The sequence below is a fragment of the Chiloscyllium plagiosum genome, unplaced genomic scaffold, assembly GCF_037043375.1.
Source record: "Chiloscyllium plagiosum isolate Xiang-an unplaced genomic scaffold, Cpla_swu_hap1 HiC_scaffold_36, whole genome shotgun sequence".
NCBI classification, from domain to species: Eukaryota; Metazoa; Chordata; class Chondrichthyes; order Orectolobiformes; family Hemiscylliidae; genus Chiloscyllium; species Chiloscyllium plagiosum.
In genome coordinates this window covers 1,938,564-1,955,469 of record NW_028270174.1, presented here as the reverse complement: position 1 = coordinate 1,955,469, position 16,906 = coordinate 1,938,564, and the positions used below count along the sequence as shown (strand labels likewise).

Genomic DNA, 16,906 nt, shown 5'->3' with positions numbered 1-16,906 from the left:
TTAGAGCATTGATTTCCACATGCTGCCTTCTCTTTTATGTGATTTACTCACAATACTTACATCCTGCCCACTGGCCTTAATATTTCTGCTGGTTGGGCTGCAAATTATGTGCTTTTTTTGTCCAGTTGGTTGTTCTTATTCAATTTGGAATGTGGTTCTTCATCTGTTCACCCATTAATATTCTCTGGCTAATTCCTCACAATCCTAGAGCTACTGCATACATCAATAGGATTCTTCAGGGTACGCTTCTCCTCTCTCAGACATAATCTCTTATGTCCAATCCTATCTCAGATGAGAACAGCTCTCAGTTGTCCAAGCTTTCAGGATCCAGCTAGTTGTATCAGTGTGGTTGTATGTTCATTATCATGAGGTCTGTTTAGCTGGATGGCTGGTTGTCATGCACAGTGACACCACCATGCGTAGGTTCAATTTCCCTGCACCAGCTAGGGTCATCATGAAGGACTCTGCTTTCCAATCTCTCCAATCACCCAAGGGCATGGTGATGCTCAGGTTAAATAACCACCAGCTATCTCTGTCTAATGAGACAGCAGCCCTATTGGTCTGGCAAGAGTATAGCAACTTTACCTTTATAATATTATTATATCTGAGTTTTAGTATTATTGTCCCTCTCCTCCTTAGCTCTGATGTTGAACACAAATTATTTATAAATACCTTAAAGTTCAAATGTGTCTTCAAGATCTGCAACATTTCCACAGTCTGGCTTCTCTGCTCCTCACTGAGATCAGGGCTGCAGCACTCTTTCACCAGCACTGGTAGCAGCGTTGCTACATTTGCTCAAGTTTTAAAAAATTTATTCCATAGCTTTTTCATACTTTTGTCATCTAAGGTTGAAAAAAATTCCAATTCTATCTCATGTCTCCTTTCATGTTGAGAGGGAGTGGAAAATGCACAGCCATTTTGAATCACGAAATAATCGAAAATTACAGACTATTGTTTGAAATCATATTTTCCTTGCTCTCCTTTCAGTACCTGACTCTTTTACCAGCTCTGAAAATCCTCACATTGCTAACATCATTTTCAAGTGATGAGTGCTCAATGGCTGCACAGAAAAGGCACATGACTAGAGTGTGGTGCTGGAAAAGCACAGCAGGTCAGGCAGCATCTGACAGCAGGAGAATCGATGTTTCAGGCAGAAGCCCTTCATGAATCCTCCTGCTCCTTGGATGCTGCCTGACCTGCTGCCCTTTTCCAGCACCACACTGTCAACTCTGATCTCTTGCATCTGTAGTCCTCATTTTCTCCTAATCACATGACCAGAGCAAACCAGCCAACACACAGAGCATAATTTCATTTCTCTAATCACATTATTGAACGTTTCAATAATTATTAAGAAATTAATTACATGCAATGAATTCTAAATACTTTCCCTGAGTGTGACTGGGCTGTGGCCTGGAACTCCGTCCTAAGGACACTATGGGTCAACCTACAGCACATGGACTGCAGAGATTCAAGAAGATAGCTCATCACCACTTCTCAAGGGAAATTTGAGATGTGTAATAAATGCTAGTCCAGACAGCAACACCCACATCCTGAAAATGAATTAAAAGAGACGTCCATGAAGAGGCCATTCAGCTCCTCAAGCCTGTTTAACCAGGGAGATCATGGTCTCACTGTATTTTAACTCATTCTACAAATCTTGCCTCCATATCTTTTTACTATCTAGCCACAATGAACTTTGTTTTATCGTTCTTTCTATTACCTCCATTATACAATTTGAAACACATGCACAAAATGTCGCTATTTAAAAATTTAGCACTGCTGCCTCACAATGCCATGGACCTGGGTTCAACGCTACCTTCGAGCATCGGCCTGCATGGAGTTTGCACATTGTCCCTGTGTCCGTGTGGGTTTCCTCTAACTGCCCAAGAATATGCTGATTAGATGGATTGGCCATGCAAAATTGCTCATAATGCCCAGGGATGTGCAGGCTAGGTGGATCAGCCATGGGAAATGAAGGGTTACAGGCACAGGGTCAGAGGTGGGATGCTTTTTGAAGGGTCAGTGTGGACTCGAAAGACCAAGTGGCCTGCTTCCACTGTCAGGATTCTAAATAGTAACGTACATTACACTTAACAATAACCAACAGGCGACAATGCTTGAAGACTTAAACAACTTGGAGGTTAGTAAAGCACTTAACAAGCAGATTCTATAAGCTAAATTACAGTCTTCTGCAACTAAAGTATTTTAAATGAGTTAAAATGACACCATGAAGAGTTATGTTCTACCAAAGAGAAAAGAAAATGGTTCCATCAAACTTTCAAAATGTCAGAAATATACACTGGTTCTTTAAATGACATTAAATACAACTAAATAAAAGATCTTCACACTTCATGACAAAATTAGTAAACCTCATACCATAAATAGTAGTTGCTGTGAGATATGTCAGGTGGCAGATGTTGAACATCTCAATCCTTATATCTTTCCAGATTCCCTGTGTAGGAAACGATGGACCCCAGTCCCAGCTGAAAGAGCATTGCTCCTAAAAGTTAATGCACAAAAGGTGTTAAATAAATCAAAAGTATTCATTTCACTGCATTTGTTAACTGTGATCTCAGGAACCTGTAGTTCAGTGCATATGAATTAGAGCAGGAACAGGCTATTTGAATGTTTGCCTAAATACTAATAGAATGGCAGGATAAAAGCAAGAGTGCTTTTTTAAAAAAATTGTCATAAGTGGGTCTATTCACAAATATTGTCTGAGAGGCATTTTCTCCTAAAATTAGTGTTTCCAGTTAAAATGATTTCACTGTAACCATACTTGGAGCTAGTCTGTAATTTCCATCGGATAATGCTGAAACCACAGAATGGGATGTTTATTAGATTAGATTAGATTAGATTAGATTAGATTAGATGAGATTCCCTACAGTTAGGAAACAGGTCCTTCGGCCCAACAAGTCAACACTGACCCTGCGAAGAGTAAACCATCCAGACCCATTCCTGTACCTTATATTTACCCTTTACTAATACACCTAACACTATGGGCCAATTCACCTAACCTGCACATCTTTGGATCGTGGGAGGAAACCACAGCACCCAGAGAAAACCCACGCAGACACGGGGAGAATGTGCAAACTCCACACAGACAGCTGCTCAAGGCAGGAATTGAACCCGGGTCCCTGGCACTGTGAGGCAGCAGTGCTAACCACTAAGCCACCCTGCCGCCCTTCTCTGGTGAGAATAGGAAGAAACGAGCTATCTGGGGATCATTCTCAAGGAAACAGTGAATGTAGAACCATCATTCTAAACCTCTATACTCCACACATGCACAAGATCATGACTGAAAAGGAGAATGTAAAGTAATGTAAGCTGGGACAATATGGCTTTTATAAGCTTGTCAGAGGTCTTGGCTTTTGATTGAAATGTTATGTCATTTCTATGTGTTCTAATGGATAGTGCAGGGAGACCACATTGCATTGGCTGATATCCTTTCTTGCGTCACCAAATTTGAAATACACAAATGGCAACTCAGTTTCACCTACATAACACGTGACTCCACCTTAAACCAAAAGACTACAGTGAAGTCTTTAGGATGATTCTGTGGAATTTGATAGGATGCTAAATAAATGCACATTCTTTCACATACATCGAGTCGTAGAGGTAGATAGCGCAGAAACAGTCCCTTCAGTTGAACTCACCCATGCTGATCAGGTTTCCTAAACTAGTTTCATTGGCCTATGTTTGGCCCATTTTGCTCTAAAGCTTTCCTATCCATGTACCTGTCCAAATGTACTTTAGATGTTGCTATTGTACCTGCCACCACCACTTCCTCTGGCAGCTGATTCCATGCACACATCATTCTGCATAAAACTTTGCCCCTCAGGACCCTTATAAATCTTTCCCCCACGGTAGAGGAGTCCAAAACTAGAGGGTATAGGTTAAGGTTTTTTACCTATACCCTCTAGTTTTGGACTCCCCTACTGTAGGGAAAAGACCTTGGCTATTCACCTTATTTATGCCCCTCATGATTTAATAAACTTCTATAAACGCAACCCTTAATCTCCTACAGTCCAGGGAAAATAGTTCCAGCCTATATAGCCTCTCCTTACAATCAAATGGGCTATGAAATGTCCTTGACAAATAGAATTAAGGCGAGTCCCAAGGCATTCCCTTAGAAGCTAGGGAAGGGGTACGGTCCATTCAAGGATAAAAGAGGGAAATCATGCATGGAGCCACAGGAAGTATGTTGCATTGGCATTCACGAAGAAAGACATGGTGAATGTTAAGATCAGAGGGTATATGTTGATATTGAGGGGGGGGGGGGGGGGGGGGGGGGGGGGGGAGGAGGTGGATGTCTTGAAAAACATGAACATAGATATGTTCCCTTGGCCTGATGGGACCTATCTCAGGATACTGAGGGAGGCAAAGGAGGAGATTATTAGGGTCTTGAAGGGATCTGTTCAGCCACAGACAGGGTTTCAGAAGACTGGAGAATGTTGTTCCTTTACTTAAGAAGGACAACAGGAAAAATTCAGGAAATTCAAGGCTGGTGAACTTTACATCAGTGGTAGGAAGTTATTGAAAAACGATTCTTAGGTATGGGATTTAATTGCATTTGGAAAAGAATTGATCTATTTGGGATAGTCACCATGGCTTTGTGTGGGGTAGGTCTTGTCTCAATAGCATCCTATCAAATTTCCCTTTGAGTTTGTTGAGTAAGTGACAAAGATGGTTGACGAGGGTAAGGCAGTGGATGTTGTCTACATGAACTTTACTAAAGCATTTGACCTCATGGTAGGCTGGCCCAGAGGATTAAGTCACATGAGATCCACAGTGAAGAGGTAAGTTGAATACAAAATTGGCTTGGTCATAGAAGACAGAGGTTAGTTGTAGAGGGGTGTTTTTCTGTTTAGAAATCAGTGACCAGTGGTGTTCCAAAAGATCAAGACTGGAACCTCTACATATAAATGATTTAGCTGGTCTGATTAGTAGGATTGCAGAGCACATGGAAATTGGAGGAGTTATGGATAGTGAGAAAGTTCGTCAAAAATACAGCAGGGTAGGGAACAATGGAAAATTGGGGGTGGAGAAATAGCAGATGGAGTTTAATCCAAGCAAGTGCTTTTGGGAGGTTGAATGCAAAAGGAACATACACAGTAAATGGCAGGACCTTTAGGAGCAGTGATATACAGATGGATCTTAGTGTGCAGGTCAACAGCTCCCGAAAGTGGCAAAACAAGTAGGTAAGATGGTAAAGAAGGCATATGGCATGCTTGCCTTCACTGATTGGGACACAGAGTATAAAATTTGGTAAGTCATGTTGCTGCTCTACAAAATTTTAGTTAGGCCACATCTTAAGTATCGTATACAGTTCTGGTTGCCACACTATAGGAAGGATGTTAAGGATTTGGAGAGGATCCAAAAGTGGTTTACCAGAATGTTTCCTGGGTTAGATGCTAGTTAAGACTTTCACATTTACTGCAATGAAGAGGGAGGTTTTTACTCAGCAGTAGTAACCCAGCTCCATGGTGATAAACAGCGATCTATAGGGTACTACTCTATTGCTGAGGGTCCCAAAGTGAATGGCTTGCCCAGATATATAGCTGCTTTAGACTGTGCCACATGGGAAGTGAGGGTATATAGTTTTGCATACCAAACACACCCTTGAAGAAATGTTAAAAACAGGAAAATTACGCACGGTCTCTAACAGGAGAAGGGCAAAATGGGAGGCTGTTCTTTTGCCACCAACCAAATCCATTAACATTGTATGAGATATCCAGGAAAACCCAGCAGAAGGGATGTTAGGCAATGGCGAACCACATGTGGGGGAATGTGGATGAAAAAGTAGAGGAAAGTGGGATAAAGGATGTACCCCACGGAGGCACCAGACGAGATCCTGTTCGTGGATGGCTCGCGGAAATATGTAAACGGTTTGCCACGAATGGGATGGGCAGTAGTGAACGCCGAACTACAAGTTATCTGAGCTGGGTGAATGCAAGGAGATCTGTCAGCCCAGTTGGCGGAGTTAGTGGCCATCACCCAGGCCTTCACGGAGATGACAGGGAAGAATATTAACATTTACATTGATAGTAGATACGTGGTTGGGATTGCCCATAATTACATGACGGTTTGGGGAAGATGAGGATTTGTCACCACAGGGGACACCCCTGTCAAGCATGGGCAGATAATAAAGACCTTACGGGAGACCAGCGAGTTCCCATTGGAGGCTACGGTGTTGAAGGTCAAGGCCCATCAGAAGGAATCAGATAAACAGAATCCTGAGTGGCACAATTTTAATCAGCTCTAGAGACGGAAGACATCCATCCTTTGCTGAGAATGACCCCACTATAAACATTACCCAACTGCACGGTGATACCCCCGAGGGTGAATGCACCAGGCGGAAGGTGCAGGGGGCCATGCCAGACAAGGAAGGTATCTGGAGATTGAATGACAAGGTCCTGCCCCCAGCGTGCATCCAACATACTCTTATGCAATTACACCATGGCATTTCCCATGTGGGGCATGATGCTATGATAACCAGCATTGGGAAGGAATGGTGGTGGAGGGGCATGGGCAGAGATATAGCTTGATTCTGTCATTGCTGTGTGACGTGTGCCCAGCACAACCCAGGCAGGCCCATTAAAACTAGAATGGGGTACCAGCCATGCTCAAAGGGGTCCTGGGAGCATGTTCAGATAGATTTTACAGGACTGCTTTCCCAATCCCATGGGAAGACATATTGCCTTGTGATTATTGACCAATTCACCAGGTGGGTCAAACTAGTGATCTCTGTGTGCACACGCACAGAACACAAGAAATCATCTTTCGCGGGCTTTTGTTGTACATGTCATCCAGACTATAATAACTGCTGTACCTGTTGTTCGGGGAGAGATGACATGGTCAAGTCCTGCAATTAGGGTCAGAATCACACTGTCCCTCCCAAAACCTTTTGATTTAATAAATTTGATTGATTTGCTTCTACGTTTGATCGACTTGCTACTAAATTTGAGTTTTATAAACATTACTACAACAGAGGGACGTGATCACGTCCAGACAGATGGGATTTGTTTAGCATAGTATCAAGGTTAACGCATAAATGGCGGGCTGAAGGGCCTGTACTGTACTGTTCAATATTCCATGTGGGAGCAGTTAGTTTCAAAACGTTAAACTTGTGACAGGGAATGAAAACCAATTCATTGTTGCTGTTCGTTTGCATATTAGGGATCAGATTGCTTTCCTCGTATAAATACTAAAGGAATTTTCCAAGAAGCTTAGAGCTCCTATATGTAGCTTTAAAAGAAATCAAGGCCCTTACAAGCACTTCCAGTTGTACTTCTATAAGCAAGTCTGGAATAATCAGCCCTTCCCTCTTCGACTCTTAAGTATCAATGGACAAAGATTATTCAGAAACATGAAGTGCATGAGATGAGGTGTAATTATTAATTCTGCACAACACTTAAAGGATTCCAGTTTCTGCTCCCTACGTAGTTCTATGTTCTATACAAAATGAAGAACACTATCACATACAAGCACAAGAAATAGGAGCACACTATATAGCCACTCAATGCCATAGCTAATCCTCTACTCCAGCTACAACTTTCCACAGTTATCAATTAAATCTTGAATGGACTCTATGTCTGAGCATCCACAGTTTTTTAATACATAGAATGCAATAGATTCAAAAGCCTCTGAGTGAAGAAACTGCTCATCCCAGTGCTAATACAAACCCTTACACTGAGACCGAGACACCCAATTCTAGATACACCAGCCGAGAGAAACAGCTATTCAGCACCTACCATTTGAAGTCACTTAAGATTTTATACATCTCAATGTGATCATCTTATATTCTTCTAAACTTCACGGGACATATAATACCGTCAGCCCAAGTTATTTAAGTTACTGTTACCCGATATGTTTCAAAACATTTAGCAACGTTCATTATTTTGATACGAGATTGCAAACTGAAGTTACGACATGCAGAAATTCAGACTGAAGTTCAGGATTGACCTTTAAAGTTCCAGACCTTACAAAGCAGGTGTGGTAAAGTTTGGAGCTAATCACAAGAAACCAGATAACTTTTAACAAACTGACAAGGTATCCGGGGACTTCGTAGGAGAGTCATAGTGGAAAGAGGAAGGGGATTTTAGTCTGGAATATCTATGGTTATGTTTTGTAGCACTTTACATAGAAAACTACTTAAAAGTAATTAGATAAGACCATTTTTTAAATTTAGTAGTCGTTGGTTAATTTGATTCCTCTACAGCAAAATTAATTTGTTTTAAACCACAGAACCTTGCTGTTATATTCTTCAGTAAATTACTGAATCTTTTGGAGATCATGACAATGTCAACAAGCAGAAGAGAAAAAGTGAAATCAGAAAATAAAATGCTACATTTCCAAGAGGTGCATATTATACATTTGATGCATTCCAACATCACAAAGTTGTATCAAGAATTAATTGATGTGGTAAGTATCTTTGCAAAACTAATTATATCTGATCAAGCAGGTGCACAAACAGAATGTTAACAGCCATTTACTTGCAAAGGAAGTTCTAACCTTAACATTCACAAGCTGTTCTCAAGATGGCTTAGTGGATAATTTAATACTATCAGTCTAGCCTACAGCTTGGATTTAAACAACACTACTTTTAAAGAGTCATAGAATGACTGCAACACAGGGCGAGGCCAATGGCCGTTAATGTCTGCGTTGGCTCTCAGAAGGTTAAGCTTCATGTAGAGACACTCCAAAGTACATTCCCCTTTTCAGATAATAAGCCAGTTCCCTTTGAATACCATAACTGTATCTGCAGCAGGCACTCCGAGGGCATCCCTAGTGGTCCATCAATATTGCAGGGCCAAAATCCTGGATGTCCCTCTCTAAATTAGAGGTTTATAAAATCATGAGGGGCATGGCTAGGGTAAACAGACAAGGTCTTTTCCCTGGGGTGAGAGAGTCCAGAACTAGAGGGCATAGGTTTCAGGGAGAGAGGAAAGATTTAAAAGGGACCTGAGGGGTAACTTTTTCACGCACAGGGTAGTACAAGTATGGAATGAGCTGCCAGAGCTATTGCTGGAGTCTGGTACAATTACAACATTTAAAAGACATCTTTATGGGTATATGAATAGGAAGGGCTTATAAGGATATGGGCCAAGTGCTGGTATATGGGACGAGATTAGTTTAGGATATCTGGTTGGCATGGATAAGTTGGACTGAAGGATCTGTTTCCATGCTGTACATCTCTATGACTCTATAATTGCACTGTGGGTTTACCAAAACCAAACAAACTGCAGTGGTTCATGAAAGCAGCTCATCACCACCTTGCAAGGGCAACCAGTGACATCCACATCCCATGGATTAACAAAAATACACTTTCACACCCTAACCACTTACTGCACAAAAAGAGTTTTCCTCATGTCACCGTTGCTTCTTTCATCAATTACCTTACTGGCTGAATGATTTTTTTTTGTTTTTAAACACAGGTTTATCATAACGTCCTTGCTCCTCTGTAGTCTATGCCCCTGTTGATAATGCCCAGGGTGCCACAACGATACTCTCAACATGTCCTAAGTTCTTCCCTAAAATTTCTATATAACATTTCATGCCAGAGGTATAATTTCTCTGCAATTCTTCCAAAACAATAACATTAGATTATTTATTTTTCATGTGATTACAAGCTAAGCCAGCAGTTATTGACTATCCCCAAATGCCTCCAGCAGGGTTGTTGGGCTGCAGGTGAGTTATCTTAACTGTGCGAGTTAGTCTGTCCAGGTTATCTTAGTGTTATGAATAAATGATTGTGAACCTGTACTTGAGATTCTTGTGGTCCATCATTAGAAATAAGCACAACAGTGCAAAATCTCTTCAGTTCATGATTTTGAAATAATTGCGGTACAGGATACATTTCACCAGCACATGCTGTGGAAGCAACTTCTGATGCCTCTACTTAAAGGTGCATGTGTGGACTCAAAAGACTAACAATGAGTATTCCTGACTGTTTCACCATCGTGATTACCATAAAGTTCAGTTAAAAATTAAAACGTTCTCAATTGAGTTTTCTTGGGTCATACCTTTCTGATAAAGTTGACGTGACATTCTCCTCTTTGCTGTAAAGGAGGACATTCCGGAGGCACTGGGTATTTGTTATGTTGTGAACTCTGCTGTGCTGCATAAGAGACTGCAGATGAAAAGTGGACCTCGATGAAGTTTCTTTCTCTGATCACATCAGTAGAATCAAAAGTCTGAAGTAATTAAGAAAAAGAGGAAAATCAAAGACTTGTGAAAATGTTAGGCTCACATTTCAGAAACAGATTGGCCTTTACAATTTTTATTTTAAAGCAGGCAGATATCTTTGTTGATAATAAATGCAAACTTATTTATTCACTTTAAAGTACTGGAAATAAACCACTTCAACAACATAAGAAATGATATGGGAGATTTCACTTGGTACCAGGTTCTGTGAAGAGGAATCCAGGAAGCAGCAATCAATTGTGTTGGATCCACATAGAGCAGTAGGTTTATAATGCCCTTCCCAAGTGATTGTCTTAAGTGGGCTTGAACTTGATCCGGAATGAAGTTGCAAACAAACTCAACATCTTCATCAGACACACATTTGCAAATGTGAAGGAGAAAGTAATTAAATATCAGCCTGGCTGATTTTTAAAATCACCTTCATTAAATGGCTTTATTGCCTGGACTAATAATTCATAGACACAGGCTCATATCCTGCCACAATAGCTGGGGAACTTAAATTCAACTGATTACATAAATCTGGATGAATAAAAATCACTAATTATTAAGGCTCTTTTTCCATGCTGTATGATTCTATTGATGATCGTGAAGTCATTGCATTATTGGAAAAACCCATTTGGTTCACTTCAGTCCTTGAGGGAAGAAAATCTGCCATCCTAACCCAGTCTGGTATATTTACAGCACCAGACTAACAGCAATGTGGTTCCCCAACTTCCCTCAAGAATGGCTGATCAAGGGTCTCATGTATTTTTATTCACTTAGAGTCACAGAGTGGTAGAGCTGTACAGCATGGAAACAGATCCTTCAGTCCAACTTGTCCATGCCGACCAGCTATCATAGGATAATAGAATCATAGAATCTCTACAGTATGGAAACAGGCCTTTTGGCTCAACACGTCCACACCGACCCTCCGAAGAGTAATCCACCCAGACCCATTCCCCTACCCTATCACTCTACATTTATCCCTGACTAATGCACCTTATCTACACATAGAGTCATAGAGATGTACAGCATGGAAACAGACCCTTCGGTCCAGCCTGTCCATGCCGACCAGATATCCCAACTCAATCTAGTCCCACCTGCCAGCAACCGGCCCATATCCCTCCAAACCCTTCCTGTTCATATACCCATCCAAATGCCTCTTAAATGTTGCAATTGTACCAGCCTCCACCACTTCCCCTAGCAGCTCATTCCATACACTTACCACCCTCTGCGTGAAAAAGTGCCCCTGAGGTCTCTTTTATCTCTTTCCCTTCTCACCCTAAACCTATGCTCTCTAGTTCTGGACTCCCGGACCCCAGGGAAAAGACTTTGTCATTTATCCTATCCATGCCCCTCATAATTTCGTAAACCTCTTTAAGGTCACCCCGCAGCATCCGACGCTCCAGGGAAAACAGCCCCAGCCTGTTCAGCCTCTCCCTATAGCTCAAATCCTCCAACCCTGGCAACATCCTTCTAAATCTTTTCTGAACCCTTTCAAGTTTCACAACATCTTTCATATAGGAAGGAGACCAGAACTGCACGCAATATTCCAACAGTGACCTAACCAATGTCCTGTACAGCCGCAACATGACCTCCCAACTCCTGTACTCAATACTTTGACCAATAAAGGAAAGCATACCAAACACCTCCTTCACTATCCTATCTACCTGCAACTCCACTTTCAAGGAGCTATGAACCTGCACTCCAAGGTCCCTTTGTTCAGCAACACTCCCTAGGACCTTATCATTAAGTGTATAAGTCCTGCTAATATTTGCTTTCCCAAAATGCAGCACCTTGCATTTATCTGAATTAAACTCCCTCTGCCACTTCTCAGTCCATTGGCCCATCTGGTCCAGAGCCTGTTGTAATCTGAGGTAAGCCTCTTCACTGTCCACTACTGTATCTCTTATGCTCGCATCCAAATCATATATGTAAATGACAAAAAGTCGAGGACCCAGAACAGATCCTTGTGGCACTCCACTGGTCACAGGCCTCCAGTATGAAAAACAACCCTCCACCACCACCCTCTGTCTTCTACCTTTGAGCCAGTTCTGTATCCAAATGGCTAGTTCTCCATGTATTCCATGAGATCTAACCTTTCTAATCAGTCTCCCATGGGGAACTTGTCGAATGCCTTACTGAAGTCCATAGAGATCAATCTACTTCTCTGCTCTCATCAATCTTCTTTGTTACTTCTTCAAAAAACTCAATCAAGTTTGTGAGACATGACTTCCCATGCACAAAGCCACGTTGACTATCCCGAATCAGTCCTTGCCTTTCCAAATACATGAACATCATGTCACTCAGGATTCCCTCCAACAACTTGCCCACCACTGAGGTCAAGCTCACTGATCTATAGTTCCCTGGCTTGTCTTTACCGCCCTTCTTAAACAGTGGCACCACGTTTGCCAACCTCCAGTCTTCTGGCACTTCACCTGTGACTATTGATGATACAAATTTCTCAGCAAGAGGCCCAGCAATCACTTCTCTAGCTTCCCACAGAGTTTTTGGGTACACCTGATCAGGTCCTGGGGATTTATCCACCTTTAACCGCTTCAAGACATCCAGCACTTCCTCCTCGTAATATGGACATTTTGCAAGGTGTCACCATCTATTCCCCTCCAGTCTATATCTTCCATATCCTTTTCCACAGTAAATACTGATGCAAAATATTCATTTAGTATCTCCCCCATTTTCTGTGGCTCCACACAAAGGTTGCCTTGCTGATCTTTGAGGGGCCTTATTCTCTCCCTAGTTACCCTATTGTCCTTAATATATTTGCAAAATCTCTTTGGATTCTCCTTAATTCTATTTGCCAAAGCTACCTAATGTTCCCTTTTTGCCCTCCTGATTTCCCTCTTAAGTATACTCCTACTTCCTTTATACTCTTCTAAGGATTCACTCGATCTATCCTGCCTATACCTGACATATGCTTCCTTCTTTTTCTTGACTAAACCCTCAATTTCTTTAGTCATCCAGCACTCCCTATACCTACCAGCCTTCTCTTTCACCCTGACAGAAATATACTTTCTCTGGATTCTTGTTATTTCATTTCTGAAGGCTTCCCATTTTCCAGCCGTCCCTTTACCTGTGAACATCTGCCTCCAATCAGCTTTTGATAGTTCTTGCCTAATACCGTCAAAATTGGCCTTTCTCCAATCCTTGAACACTATGGGCAATTTAGCATGGCCAATTCACTTAACTTGCACATCTTTGGATTTGGAGCAAACAAAAATTAGAGATCATAAATTTAAGATAATCCATATAAATCCAAAAGGGAATACAGTAGAAACTTGTGTTTCTTTAAATCACTTGTGGGATATAAGTGTTCCTGGTTGGGCCAGAATTTATTGCCTGTCCCTAGTTGCCCTTTGAAAGGATGGTGGTGAGCTGAGCTCATGAACCACTGCAGTCCAAATGCTGTAGGTTGACCCACACCACCATCAGGGAGGAAATAGCAGGATTTTGACCCAGTGACACAAAAGGCAAATTGATGTATCACAAGACTGGACAATGTGTGGTTCAAAGAATGTGCACATAGTGTGTTCCCATGTTTCCACATGCTGCCCTTGCCCCTCTAAGTGGTAGTGGTCATGAGCTGGAAGGTGCTTTCTAAGATTTTTTTAAAAATCTGGTTAAGAATAGTGAAGATGCTTCAACAGAAGAGCTAGATAAAGGCATAAGGGTGCAAAAGAATATAAAGTTGTGCACATAGGGTGAGATGATGTCGGGTAGAAAGAGGCTCATGTAAAGCATAGACTAGTTGGGCTGAATGGCCTGTTTCTACACTATATGTTCTATGTAATGTTTTCACCAAGGCACATCGGACAATTAAGTTCACATTCCCATCAATTTTCCCTTCATACATGTCACATCACTTCCACTGAGTACTCTTCTGAGTGAATGAGAGACCAGCTTATAAGCATGCCTGTCCCTTAATCTGACGGGTAATGCATGGTTGGACTGCTGATTAGTCATTTTACACAGAAATTTAGGAATAATGATAAATGTATTTTGTAGCAACAAATCCTCTCATTTTAATTACACTAATGTCAATAATGAACTTCAAGCTTTGAGCCAAAGAAAGTCTTTAGATTACACAAATACTCATCTGAGCAATCATTATTTGCCTAAACTAATATAGTCCTATTTGCCAGCACTTGGATTGTTTGCGGATTATCAAGCACTAGGAAGGAAATTAAGTACAGGTCCTCAAGGGTCATAATCTCTGGATTACTGCCTGAGCCACGTGCTAACTGGCATAGAGATAAGAAAGTTAGGGAAGTAAACACGTGGCTAAGGGATTGGTGTGGGAAAGAGGGACCCCATTTCATGGGACATTCGCATCAGTTTTGGAACCAGGGAGATCTGTACCGTTGGGACGGTCTCTATCTGAACAGATCTGGAACCAGTGTTCTAGTGAAAAGGATAAATAGGGTGGTTAGTAGCACTTTAAACTTCTGAGTCGGGGGGAGGAAAAGGGAAAGCAACAGGGAGTATGGAGTTAGATGGAAAGAGAGGCAGCAGCATAGCATGTGTGCAGGTGGGTTTAAACTCGAGACAGACCAGGAATACAGCAAAAAGGAACGAGAACTTAGGACATCTTATGATTTTCAACATCTCTAATAATGATAAGAAAGCTAGCATTAAGGCACTTTACCTGAATGCTCGTGGTATTCGTAACAAAGTAGATAAATTAACGGCACAAATCATCGTGAATGATTATGATGTGGCTGGCATTACAGAGACATGGTTGCAGGGGGTTCAGGACTGGCAGTTAAACATCCAAGGATTTACAATTTATCGAAAAGACAGGGAGGTGGGCAGAGGGGGCGTGGCTGACCTGTTAGATAAGAATGAAATTAAATCTATGGCACTGAATGACATAGGGTCAGATGGTGTGGAGTCTGTGTGGGTGGAGTTGAGGAACCACAAAGGCAATAAAACCATGATGGGAGTTATCTACAGACTTACTAACAGTGGTCAGGACCAGGGGTGCAAGATGTATCGGGAAAGAGATGTGTCATGTCAGAAAGGCAAGGTCATGGTGATCATGGGGACTTCAAAATGCAGGTGTACTGGGTGAATAACATTGCCGGTGGATCCAAAGTAAGGGAATTCATGGAATGCTAACAGGATGGCTTTTTGGAGCAGCTTATGATGGAGCCACAAGGGAGGGGCTATTCTGGACTTAGTGCTATGTAAGGAGCCAGACTTTATAAAAGATCTTAAAGTAAGGGAACACTTAGGAGACAGCGATCATAATATGGTAGGGTTCAGTCTGCAGTTTGAAAGAGAGAAGGCAAAATCGTAAGTAATGGTGTTGCAGTTAAATAAAAGTAATTACAGGGGCATGAGAGAGGAACTGACAAAAATCAACTGGAAGCAGAGCCAGGCGGGGAAGACAGTAGAACAACAATGGCAGGAGTTTCTGGGTGTAATTGAGGTTCATTCCAAAGAAAAGAAAGATTATCTGGGGTTTTTTTTGGGGGGCGGGGGGGGGATTAGACAGCCATGTCTGACAAAGGAAGTCAGGAAATGTATCAAAGAAAAAGAGACAGCCTATAAAGTGGCCAAGAGCACTGGGAAATCAGAAGATTGGGAAGGCTACAAAAACAAACAGAGGATAACAAAGAGAGAAATAAGGCAGGAGAGAGTCAAATATGAACGTAGGCTAGCCAGTAACATTAGAAATGATAGTAAAAGTTTCTTTCAATACATAAGAAACAAATGAGAGGCAAAAGTAGACATTGGGTGCTCCAAACTGATGCTGGAAGGCTAGTGATGGGAGATAAGGAATAGCTGAAGAACTTAATAGGTACTTTGCATCAGCCTTCACAGTGGAAGACATGAGTAATAGCCCAACAATTATGGAGAGTCAGGGGACAGAGTTGAGTATGGTGGCTATTACAAAAGAGAAAGTGCTAAAAGAGCTAAAAGGTCTAAAAACAGATTAACCTCCTAGCCCCAATGGGCTACATTCTAGAGTTCTGAGGGAGGTGGCTGAGGAAATAGTGGAGGCTTTGGTTGTAATCTTTCAAAAGTCACTGGAGTCAGGGAAAGTGCGAGATCATTGGAAAATCGCTGTTGTAACCCCCTTGTTCAAGAAAGGATCAAGACAAAAGATGGAAAATTACAGGCCGATTAGCCTAACCTCGATTGTTGATATTATCTAGAATCCATCCTTAAGGATGAGATTTCTAAACTCTTGGAAGTGCAGGGTCGGATTAGAACAAGTCAGAATGGATTTAGTAAGGGAAGGTGTCTTTTATATCTTTCCCCTCTCACCCTAAACCTATGCCCTCTAGTTCTGGATTCCCCCAACCCAGAGAAAATACTTTGTCTATTTAGCCTATCCATGCCCCTCATGATTTTATAAGCTTCTAAAAGGTCATCCCTCAGCCTCCGACGGCCCAGGGAAAACAGCCCAAGCCTATTCATGCATGGAAATGAGATATCATTGCTCTTACAGAGTCATAGTTGAGCGAGAAAAAAACAGGATTGTCAGCTCAATATTCCAGTGTATAGTATCTGTAAGCAAGAGAGGGTTGGTGATATGTCAATAGGAGGCTGTGTTGCAATATAGATCAAGGAGTCAATTAGTATAGAAAGGTGGGATGATATAGAATTGTACAGCACAGAAGCCGCCCTTTGGCCCATCCAAATGTACATCAAATCTTCATGAGCCCTCCATTCCACTCAATTCATAGCTTTGAAT

At 41.7% G+C, this 16,906-nt stretch overlaps 1 protein-coding gene across 4 annotated transcripts in view; it reads right to left on the bottom strand.

The window, feature by feature from the left end:
* The window catches only part of manba (mannosidase, beta A, lysosomal), a 107,315-nt gene that overhangs the window by 66,279 nt on the left and 24,130 nt on the right, over positions 1-16,906 (bottom strand). For all 4 annotated transcript variants that reach the window (XM_043674525.2, XM_087979858.1, XM_087979859.1 and 1 more), the window contains exons 4-5: positions 10,026-10,196; positions 2,377-2,500 (exon numbers count right to left, since the gene is read on the bottom strand). In XM_043674525.2, coding sequence (XP_043530460.2) covers positions 2,377-2,500; positions 10,026-10,196 — 295 coding nt within the window. The remainder of the gene's footprint in view (positions 1-2,376; positions 2,501-10,025; positions 10,197-16,906) is intronic.